Here is a 12,184-nt window from a genome sequence, read left to right on the forward strand (position 1 = left end):
CAAAAATACCATGCCATTTTATATAAAGAGCTCAGCATCCACAGATTTTGGTATCCCCAGGGGTCTTTGAACCATCTCCTGTGAACTCTGAGGGACAAGGGATGAGGGATAACTATATTTCTATTTTTCGTAACACCTGAATGGGCTTTTCAAATGAATCCTTGAATGAGATTTCACAAGGGGTAAAGGAATTAGAAATAATGGTACAGCAATAGAGAATAGCATATGTAAAAATCTATTTTATTATCAAATAGAAAAACATCTAATTATTTGGTTCTTGTTTTGACAGGTATCGGTAATATTTTCTACCAGAGGCTAGTTTAGAGTTTCAGTCAATCTTTCATGTTTTTATATTCTCTTCTAAGATTTGCATTCTATAGAATTAGTAAATTTGAGTCAGGTCAAAGAAATTATCTGAATTATCTAAAGAGAAATTTTTAATTCAAAAAAATTGTATTAGAGACATGAAAGATATTCAAAAGGTTTAACACCTGCAATTATAGTCTTAGAATGAAAGTAGACAGAATGGGAAAGAAATAATATTTTTAAAAATAAATCCCAAGAATTTTCAAAACTGGATGAAAGATAGCAGTTCTCAAATCCTAAGCAGGATGGATTCAAAGAAAGCCACACCAAGACATATCAACAAATTGCTACCAATTAAAAGCCAGAAAAGGGAGTTCCTGTTGTGGCTCAGTGGAAACAAAACCGATTAGAATCCATGAGAATGTGGTTTCAATCCCTGGCCTCATTCAGTGGGATAAGGATCTGGCATTGCCACGAGCTATTGTGTAAGTCTCAGACACGGCTCAGATCCTGAGTTGCTGTTGCTGTGGCGGAGGTGGGCAACTGTAGCTCCAATTTGACCCCCAGCCTGGGAACTTTCATATACAGTGGGTACAGGCCTAAAAAATGAAAACAAAAACAAAAACAAAAAAGAGAGAAAAAGCATCCATTACCTTCAAAGGTATAGCTGTAGCTATAAGACTAATGACTCACTTTTCAAACAGAAATTAGTGAGGCCAGAAGATAACTGAAGGTCAGGCGATGGAACATGTTGGAGGATAATGTGAGAAAAAGAATATATGTAGGGGTGTGTGTGGGTGTGTGTGGGTGTGTGTGTGTGTGTGTGTATTACTGGCTCAGTTTGCTATACAGGAGAAACTGACAGAATACTGTAAATCAACTATTATTGAAAAAATAAAAATCATAAAATAAAAAAATTAATTGAAGAAAGAAGATAACTGGAGGATACCTTAGAGTGCTGAAAGAAAAAAATACTGACAACATAGAATTCCATCTTCAGTAAAAATGCCCTTTTAGAAGGAAAAATGGGAAAAGTTCATTGCCAGAAGAATTACATTATATTGCAGGAACATTAGAGGCAATTAAGGAAAATGATCTGTGGTGGTTCCACAGAACTATAGGAAGGAATGAAAAGTTCCAGAAGGGGTGAGTATGTGGGTAAATAGAAATTAATGTCTATGTAAATAGACAAAAAACAAGGACCTACTGTATAGCTTGATGACCTATAATGGAAAAGAATCTGAAAAAAATATATATAACTGACATATTAGTACTCTTACCTTAGATTTCCCTAGATTTTCATACCTAAGATTAACAACTGACAAATGTGCAGACATTTATGGAAGCATGATAATTCCTGTAATGTTTATAACAGAATATAGTTGAAAACAACCTAAATGTCCATCAATATGTTAGTTAAATAAATTGTGATAAATCCATATAATTTAAAAAAAACTGTGCATTTCTGCACACTAAATGAACTATCAGATACAGAAATTAAAGAAACAATTCATTTACCACTGTATCAAAAAGAATAAAATACTTAGGGATAAACCTATCTGTATTCTAAAAACTACAAACACTGATGAAAGAAATTGAAGATGACACAAACAGATGGAAAGATATACCATGTTCTTGGATTGGAAGAATCAATATTATTAAAATGGCCATACTACCCAAAGCAATCTACAGATTCAATGTAATCTCTATCAAATTAGCAATGGCATTTTTTCAGAGCTAAAAGAAATAATTTTAAAATTTGTATGGAACACAAAAGAATAGCCAAAACAACCTTGAGAAAGAAAAATGGAGCTGGAGGAGTCATGCTCCCAAATTTCAGACTATACTACAAAGCTATAGTAATCAAAATAGCACGGTACTGGCACAAAAACAGACATACAGACCAATGGAACAGGATAGAAAGCCTAGAAATAAGCCCATGCACTTATGGTCAATTAATCTATAAAAAAAGGAGTAAAGATTACACAATGGAGAAAAGATAGACTCTTCAATAAGTGGTGCTGGGAAAACTGGACAGCTACATGTAAAAGAATGAAATTAGAAAATCCTCTAACATTACATTAAAAAATTAACCCAAAATGGATTGAAGACCCAAATGTAAGACTGGATACTATAAATCTCCTAGAGAAAAACTTAAGCAGAATACTCTTAGACATAAATCAAAGCAAAATTTTTTGGATCCATCTCCTATAGTAATAGAAATAAAAGAAAAATATAAGGAAATTGGACCTAATCAAATTTAAAAGCTTTTGCACAGTAAATGAAACCATGGAATGGGAGAAAATATGTGCAGATGATGCAACTGACAAGGGCTTAATTTCCAAAATATACACAGTTCCTACAACTAAACATCAAAAAAGCAAACAACCCAACCAGAAAATGGGCAGAAGACCTAAACAGACACTCCTCCAAAGAAGACATAGAAATAGCCAAAAAGCCCATAAAAAGATGCTCAATATCACTAATTATTAGAGAAATGCAAGTCAAAACTACAATGAGGTATCACCTCACACCTGTCAGAATGGCCACCATCAGAAAGTCTACCAGTAATAAATACCGGAGAGAGTGCAGAGAAAAGGGAACCCCCCCTACACTCTTGGTGGGAATGTAAATTGGTGCCACCACTATGGAGAAGACTACGGATGGATGGTCCTTAAAAAACTAAAAACAGAGTTTCCATATGATCTACCAATCTCATTCATGGGCATATATCTGGAAAAGATGAAAACTTTAATTCAAAAGGATACATGCACCCCAACATTCACTGCAACACCGTTTACAATACCCAGGACATGGACGACTAAAATGTCCATCAATGGATGAATGGATGGAGTTCCCATCGTGGCACAGCAGAAACAAATCCAACTAGGAACCATGAGCTTGCAGGTTTGATCCCTGGCCTCGCTCAGTGGGTTAAGGATCTGGCATTGCCATGAGCTGTGGTGTAGGTCGCAGACGTGGCTTGGCTCCTGAGTTGCTGTGGCTGTGGTGTAGGCCAGCAACAACAGCTCCAATTCAACCCCTAGCCTGGGGCCCTCCATATGTCGCAGGTGCAGCCCTAAAAAAGGACAAAAGCAAAAAAAAAAAAAAAAAAACCTGAAAAAAAGATGTATGGATAAAGAATATGTGGTATATATCACAGCCATAAAAAATAATGCCATTTACAGCAACATGGATGGACTTAGAGATTATCATATTAAGTCAAATAAGTCAGAAAGAGAAAGGCAAATATCGTAGTACTTATCACTTATATATGGAATATTAAAAAATGATACAAATAGAAAGTTCCCTGTGGTACAGTGGGTTAAGAATCCAGCATTGTGGCAGCTGTGGTGCAGGCCACAGCTGCAACACAGGTTTGATCCCTGGCCCGGGAACTTCCATATGGCATGAGTATGGCCAAAAAAATTTATAGAAATACAATTATTTTGAAAATATAAATAGACTCACAGACATAGAAAACAAACTTATGGAGAGTTCCCATTGCGGCACAGCAGAGACTAATCCGACTAGTATCCATGAGGATGCAGGTTCGATCCCTGGCCTCACTCAGTGGGTCAGAGATCTGGCATTGCCATGAGCTGTGGTGTAGGTCACAGATGCGGCTCAGATCCCCCATTGCTGTGGCCGTGGTGTAGGCTGGCAGCTGTAGCTCTGATTCGGCCCCTAGCCTGGGAACTTCCATATGCTATGGGTGTGGCCCTAAAAAAACCAAAAAAAGAAAAAAACTTATGGTTACTAAAGAGGAAAGAGGGAAGTAATTACACATCTGGGATTAACCAAAACACACTACTAAATGTAAATAGACAAACAACAACATACTATATAACATAGGGAGCTATAATTTAATAGCTTGATGACCTACAATGGAAAAGAATCTGAAAAAGATTATATGTAACTGACTCACTTTGCTGTACACATGAAACTCACACCATGCACAAAAATAAACTCAAAATGGCTGAAAGACTTAAATATAAGACAGGACACCATCAAACTCCTAGAAGAGAACATAGGCAAAACACTCTCGGACATCAGCATCGTGAATATTTTCTCAGGTCAGTCTCCCAAAGCAATAGAAATGAGAGCAAAAATAAACCCATGGGACCTCATCAAACTGAAAAGCTTTTGCACAGCAAAGGAAACCCAAAAGAAAACAAAAAGACAACTTACAGAATGGGAGAGAATAGTGTCAAATGATGCAACCGACAAGGGCTTAATCTCTAGAATATATAAACAACTTATACAACCCAGCAGCAAAAAAGCCAATCAATCAATGGAAAAATGGGCAAAAGACCTGAATAGACATTTCTCCAAGGAAGATATACAGATGGCCAGCAAACACATGAAAAAATGCTCAACATTGCTGATTATAAGAGAAATGCAAATCAAAACTACCATGAGATACCACCTCACACCAGTCAGAATGGCCATCATTCATAAATCCACAAATAACAAGTGCTGGAGGGACTGTGGAGAAAAGGGAACCCTCCTGCACTGTTGGTGGGAATGTCAACTGGTACAGCCACTATGGAGAACAGTTTGGAGATACCTTAGAAATCTGTACATAGAACTTCCATATGACCCCACAATCCCACTCCTGGGCATCTATCCAGACAAAACTCTACTTAAAAGAGTCACATGCACCCGCATGTTCATTGCAGCACTATTCATAATAGCCAGGACATGGAAACAACCCAAATGTCCATCAACAGATGATTGGATTCGGAAGAGGTAGTATATATACACAATGGAATACTACTCAGCCATAAAAAAGAATGACATAAAGCCATCTGCAGCAACATGGATGGAACTAGAGACTCTCATACTGAGTGAAATGAGTCAGAAAGACAAAGACAAATACCATATAATATCACTTATAACTGGAATCTAATATCTAGTACAAATGAACATCTCCACAGAAAAGAAAATCATGGACTTGGAAAATAGACTTGTGGCTGCCTGATGGGAGAGGGAGGGAGTGGGAGGGATCAAGAGCTTGGGGTTATCAGACACAACTTAGAATAGGTTTACAAGGAGATCCTGCTGAGTAGCATCGAGAACTATGTTTAGATACTCATATTGCAACAGAACAAAGGGTGGGGGAAAAATGTATACATGTAAGGATAACTTGATCCCCTTGCTGTACAGTGGGGAAAAATAATAAAAAAAAAGAAACTAACAAAACATTATAAATCAACTATACTTCAAAAAATAAATAGGAAAGAAGGAAGGAAGAAAAGAAGGGAGGAAGGAAAGACATAAAAAAGGAAGGAAAGAAATCTCTTTGAAGATAACATGAGAAAATCTTAAGGAATACACACACACACACACACACACAACTATAGGAGCTAATAAACATGTTCACTAAGGTTAACAGGACACAATGTCAATATACAAAGATCAGTTACATGTCTACTCCCTGAAAATGAACAATCCAAAAATAAAATTAAGGAAACAGTTCTTTTTCCAATGCATAAAAAGGAGCAAAAATATCTAGAAATAAATTTAACAAAATAAATGTAAAACATTTGCTAAAAACTGCAAAATATTGTTAAAAGAAATTAAAGATTTAAATAAGTGAAGAGATGCCCCGTATTCATGGATGGTAGACAATTAGGACAGCATTACTCCTCAAATTGATCTACAAATTAAACAGAATATCTATTAAAATCTCAGTTGCCTTTTTTATAAAAATAAACAAACCAATCTTAAAATTAATACAGAAAAGGGACCCAGAGTAGCCAAAACAATCTTGAGGGGAAAAAAAGAAAAAGTTAGAGGATTCACACTTCAAAACTTACTACAAGCTATGTAGTTACAGGACAGTGTGGTATTGGCATTAGAATAGACATATAGACTAATAGAATTGAATTGAAAATACAGAACTAACCCATACATTTATGGTCAATTGATTTTTTTTTTTTTTTGCAAGGTTGTCAAGAAAACATCCTTCTCTGAATGGGAGAAAGAATAATCTTTTCAACAAGTGGTGCTGGGACAGCAAATGGATCTCCACATGAAAAAGAATGAATTCAGAGTCCTAACTCACACTACATATAAAAATTGGTCAAAATGATCAAAGACAAAAGAATGATGAACTTCATCCAAACTAAAAAAATTTTGTGCTTCAGGAGCTCCCGTTATGGCTCAGTGGAAACAAATCTGACTAGCATCCATGAGGATATAGGTTCAATCCCAAGCCTTGATCAGTGGGTTAAGGATCCAGCATTGTAGTGAGCTGTGGTGTAGGTTGCAGACACAGCTTGGACCTGGCGTGGCTGTGGCTGTGGTGTAGGCCAGCAGCTACAGCTCATATTTGATCCCTAGCCTGGGAACTTCAATATGCCGCATGTGCAGCCTTAAAAAGACAAAAAAAAAAAAAAAATTGGGCTTCAAAGGACACTGTAAGAAACAAATAACCCAATTCAAAAATGGCCAATAGTCACATGAAAAGATGCTCAACAGCTTTAGTCTTATGGAAATACAATTTAAAATTGCAATGAGGAGTTCCCATTGTTGCTCAGAGGAAAAGAATCCAACCAGAAACCACGAGGTTGCAGGTTCGATCCCTGGTCTTGCTTAGTGGGTTAAGGATCCAGTGTTGCCATGAACTGTGGTGTAGATTGCAGACATGGCTAGAATCTGGCGTTGCTGTGGCTCTGGTGTAGACTGGCAGCTGTAGTTCCAATTCAACCCCTCACTGGGTAATTTAAAAATAAATAAACAAATAATAAATAAATAAATTTTAAAATAAATAAATAAATTACTCACTGAGTAATTTAAAAATAAATATCTAAAAGAATATTTAAAAAAGAGTGTTGATAGCAGCTTATTCACAAAATTCCCTGCAAAGGAAATAACCCAATGCTCATCAACTGATGAATGGATATACCAAATGTGGTATATCCTTATGATGGAATATTATTCAGCCATAAAAAATAATGAACTAGTGATTCATACTCAACATTGATGAATCTCGAAAACACTGTACTAAGTGAAAGAAGTCAGACGCAGATGCTGTATGTTACATGACTACATTCATGTGAAATGTCCAGAAAAAGCACAGTGAAAGAAAGTAGATTGGTGGTTGTCAGAGACTGCAGAGACTAGAAGGGAAGCAACTCCTAAGGGACATGGAGTTTCTTTAGGGGGTGATGAAAATGTTCTTGAATTAGAGAGTGGTGATGATTGAATATACTAAAAATACTGAATTGTATACTTGTAAAAGGATGAATTCTAATGGAATGGAATTATATCTCAACAAAGATATTTTCAAAAAATATAATTTTGAGGGATTTCCCTTCTTGGCTCAGTAGTTAATGAACCCAACTAGGGTCCATGAGCATGTGGGTTCAATCCCTGGCCTCACTCAGTGGGTTAAGGATCCAGCATTGTGGTGAGCTATGGTATAGGTTGCAGAATTTGCTCGGATCTGATGTTGCTGTGGCTGTGGCGTAGGCTGGCAGCTGTAGCTCCGATTTGACCCCTAGCCTGGAAACTTCCACATGCTGTGGGTGCAGCCCTAAAAAGGAAAAAAAAAATACATATTAATTAGTATAAGTACACAAAATAAGTATAATTTTGAGTTGGGTATGCGAAATTGTTAGATTTAAATTCTATAATCAATCAGGAATTCAGAGTTCATATACTATTTATAAACTTATGACAAACAACATGTTTGAAAACGAAATAGAAAATTCCCTACCTGAGAAGGTTTTCTAGTTCTGTAATTCTTTCAGTTAGATCCCAGTTGCCTCTTTCAAGACTCTGAATATTGGTGTTTTTCAAAGATTTAATTCTGGTTAGTGAAGCAATAAGTTCCTCTAGGTTCTTGATATCATCTTTCAGGGACATTATCTGGAATGACTGTTGCACATTATTTTCTTTGTAACTTTCTAACTCACTCTTCATTTCTTGCAATGAAGTTTCTTTTATGAAAAGTTTGTTTTGAAGATTTCTTAGCTAATGAGAAATGAAAATGTTATTTTAAAATCACTTATAATTTTGCTTTTAGAAAATTCATGATTTTAAATCGTGACTATTTAAATTATAAATTATTATACAGTACAATGAAGAATTTTGAATCTCCTAACAGCAGATTCCAATGTTAAATATGTTTTAAAAAATCTTATCAGAGTTCCCGTCGTGGCGCAGTGGTTAACGAATCCGACTAGGAACCATGAGGTTGTGGGTTCGGTCCCCGCCCTTGCTCAGTGGGTTAACGATCCGGCGTTGCCGTGAGCTGTGGTGTAGGTTGCAGACGCGGCTCGGATCCCGCGTTGCTGTGGCTCTGGCGTAGGCTGGTGGCTACAGCTCCGATTCGACCCCTAGCCTGGGAACCTCCATATGCCTCGGGAGCGGCCCAAAGAAATAGCAAAAAAAAAAAAAAAAAAAAAAAAAATCTTATCAAATTGACACATAGGATTTGGAATAAGTGTTTTATTTTCATCAACCTTAAAGTTGTTTAAGTCTTGATAGAAAAGTAAATTATACAAGTACTGAATTCTATAGTTTCTAGCAGAAAAGAAATATTTGACGCTTTGGACATAGTATTTTGTTTCATGTTAGGTCATAAAAGGGAGTGTGGTCACCGGTCTCTTTTCTAAAGTGCAACCTATATTTATACCACTTGGTTGGTTCCTGGCCTTGTTTGTGCTGATCAGAGAAATGGATGGAGGGGAGAATCAGGAGAAAGAGCTAGGCTTAAATTGACTATATGTATTTTAAGGCAAATAAAGAAGAGATCATAAAGCTATAAAGAGAAGGAAGAGTGATGGCTTGTGAGAGGAGAAGGAACATTGAGAGAGCCACCAGAGGCTGCCCTTAGGGGAAGGGAACAAAAAGGATTGGAGAGGCAAGGGGCACAGCTGCTATGAGGTGAGTTATTTATCTTTGGGTAGCATGTAAAAAGCCTCTTCTCTTCTCTTCAATCTGATAAGCAAGGAATGTTCACTAGATGAAGAATATTGAGGCATTGCTAACAGGTCATCTAACTTTTAATCGAATTTGCTCAAATTTCTTTCTTTCTTTTTTTGGAGGTTCCCAGGCTAGGGGTAGAATTGGAGCTACAGCAGCCAGCCTACACCACGGCCACAGCAACATCAGAACCCAGCTGCTTTTTTGAACTACACCACAGCTCACGGCAACACTGGATCCTTAACCCACGGAGCGAAGCCAGAGATTGAACTTGCAACCTCATGGTTCCTAGTCGGATTCGTTTCTGCTGCGCCATGACGGGAAATCCTGCTCAAATTTCTTAATGGGCAGTCTATAAATCTGATAAAACAGTAAGGGGTAGGGGGGAAGCCAAATTTCATTCAGCATTGCAAAAGATCGTTATCTTTATAACCAGAAAAAAGGTCAGGAATACTTTATTATTGAAAAAAAATGCATTAATTAGAAATGCTCTAATTCCCAGCAGCAAGATTGAGCATATTAAACTAAATTTTTAGACTAGTATGTACATAAATATGTCTTTTAAAAGTCTGTGAAATTTAAACAATGAAATAAACTGTATATGTTCTCAAAATATACCTTTATGTAATTTTAAATTATGCTGCTATTAAAAAAAAAAACACATCTCAGTAAAGCCAGAAATTTTATAGAGAAGGAAAATATGGAAGAATAGCGACCTCAAAATCTGGAGGAACAAAACAGCCTGTGGCCAAAAATCAGTTAAATTTTCTTACCCACCTTACATTCTTGTTGTAGGAAATAAAAATAACATATACCAAGGGCCTAGCATAGTGTCTGGCACATATTAGAATATAAGTATACACTAAATTATAAACATATACTAAATTGCCATTTTGCTCCCTTGGAACTTGAAATTAAGTCATCCAAAAATGCACTCCATTAAACTTTACTAATTAGCTGCACAAGTGACTAAACTACCTGAAATGGAGCAGGGTGGTAGAGGCACCAACAAGGTCTTGCAGATGAAGTGAAAGATTTGAGCTCAAGCTAAAACCCATTTCTCCTCTTCATTACCCAACCACATCGATGGTAAGAACCCTCTGGGCTCATTCTTTATCCACTAGAGTTCAATTTTCATATCATTCCATCTCTCATCCGTTACGCCTCACCATGGAAATTCTTCTCTCTAAAGTCGCCAATGATCTCGTGTTAGATTCAACAATTCTTTTTCATGGTCATCATATTCCACATATCACTGAAGCCAGTGACACCCAGTTCTTTTGCTAGAGACAGTCACTGGCACTTGGTATCCTATTTGTGATGTCTTCTTGTTCCACAGAAGTAGGAAAAAGACCTGTTATTTTTCCCAACTCCTTTGTAGAGGCTGGGGTTCTCTAGGCCAATGGTACTCAAACTTAAGCATGCTTCAGAATCACCTGGAGGACTTCTTTAAAAACAGATTCCTAGGCCCACTCCCAGAGTTTCTAGTTTGGCCTGGAATCTGAGAATTTGTATTTTTGCCAGCTTTCTGGGTGATGTTAATGCTGCTTGTCTGGAGATCCACTTTGAGAGCCACACTATATGTAAACACAGCTGCACCAGAAAGAGATGCATTCCCATGAAATTTAGATTAAAAGAGAAAAGACCATCTTCTCACTGCGATTTCTGCTGTGAGAACATTCCATTAACCTGGGTAGCAGCTTTGTGGAAGTCGAAAGCAGTTGTGGCTGTGCAATAACGGCTCAATGGCAGTAGCTGCAAGTTCTGGATCCCAAGATCTCATCTACCGTCACGTGTATCTGAACTCATTCATCTAATGCTGGTCTCAGTTCTCACACCCAAACTTTCCAATCAATTTGTATATATGTAATTATCTATGTTAAGTAATTTTCTCTTTGAAATGCTCAGAGCGGTTTCTGTTTTCTGCAGTGATTCCATGACTGATCCTTGGCTTTCATGAAACCAGCGGTCTCTTTTTTCTCTCCCTCTCTGATTTTCTTTCCATTCTTCTATTATGTTTCTTTTCCTTTTCATGGAGGCACTCCTAGTGCAGGTATTCAAGAACAGTGCTAAACTGGACGTGACAAATCCTATGTTGTCTTTTGCTTTGTTTCTCTTTAAATGACCATAAGAGAGGTAAATGTGATCTTTTAAAATATGCATCTCACAGTGTAGAAGCCAGATAGATGAAGCTTCCCAGTGTGAAGTAGAATCTTCAGAATGCAATAAACTCTTCATGATCAGCCCCATAGCCTCCAGGATTGCACCGACTTCATCATTTAGACTGCTTTTTAATTCCATTTCCAGCACATGACCAATTTTCTTTATAAAATATTATTCCATTTCCCCCAAAATATACATATTAAACCTGCTCTAGTCTTGACCCTTGAGCATATGATTCTCATATAATTACAGCCTTCCTATCCTAGAGGAAATGGAAATGGTAAATGGCATACAGTCTGAAGTTGAGTTTTTAAGATATTCTGGCAAAATTTTGAAGAGAAATCAGTTTTGCAATATAGTGAGGACAGGAATTCTTTAAAAACATTTTTGTTAGCATTTTTATTAAACTAAAACTTCTTAAAATAGAATACAATCACTAGTGAAATAAATTTAGCAAATTCTCCCCAGAGAAAAAAAGTGATTAATTAGTTAAGAGAACTCAGTGTCATTGGTTGATAATGAATTAAATTTTTTTACATTTTGCTAAACTATAGGATAAGATTTTTCTCTCCTCTTACTCTTCACACAGGTGAAACTTTTACTCCCTGTGCAAAGAGCTATTCTTTTATGGCATTTCTTAAGCATTTTCATGCTTTCATTCATTTGCTAGTTTCTATTATCAAAATATGTGATTTACTTCATTCCTGAGACTGTGTATTATAAATCAGATCCTGTTTTAAGACCTATTTATTTTATCATAAATTAATTTACTTAAAAT

At 36.6% G+C, this 12,184-nt stretch overlaps 1 protein-coding gene across 1 annotated transcript in view; it reads right to left on the reverse strand.

The window, feature by feature from the left end:
• The window catches only part of LOC125136743 (coiled-coil domain-containing protein 170-like), a 54,176-nt gene that overhangs the window by 25,211 nt on the left and 16,781 nt on the right, over window positions 1-12,184 (reverse strand). The window contains exon 3 of the mRNA XM_047797535.1: window positions 8,033-8,289. Coding sequence (XP_047653491.1) covers window positions 8,033-8,289 — 257 coding nt within the window. The remainder of the gene's footprint in view (window positions 1-8,032; window positions 8,290-12,184) is intronic.

Source organism: Phacochoerus africanus, chromosome 9 (genome assembly GCF_016906955.1).
Source record: "Phacochoerus africanus isolate WHEZ1 chromosome 9, ROS_Pafr_v1, whole genome shotgun sequence".
Taxonomy (NCBI): Eukaryota; Metazoa; Chordata; class Mammalia; order Artiodactyla; family Suidae; genus Phacochoerus; species Phacochoerus africanus.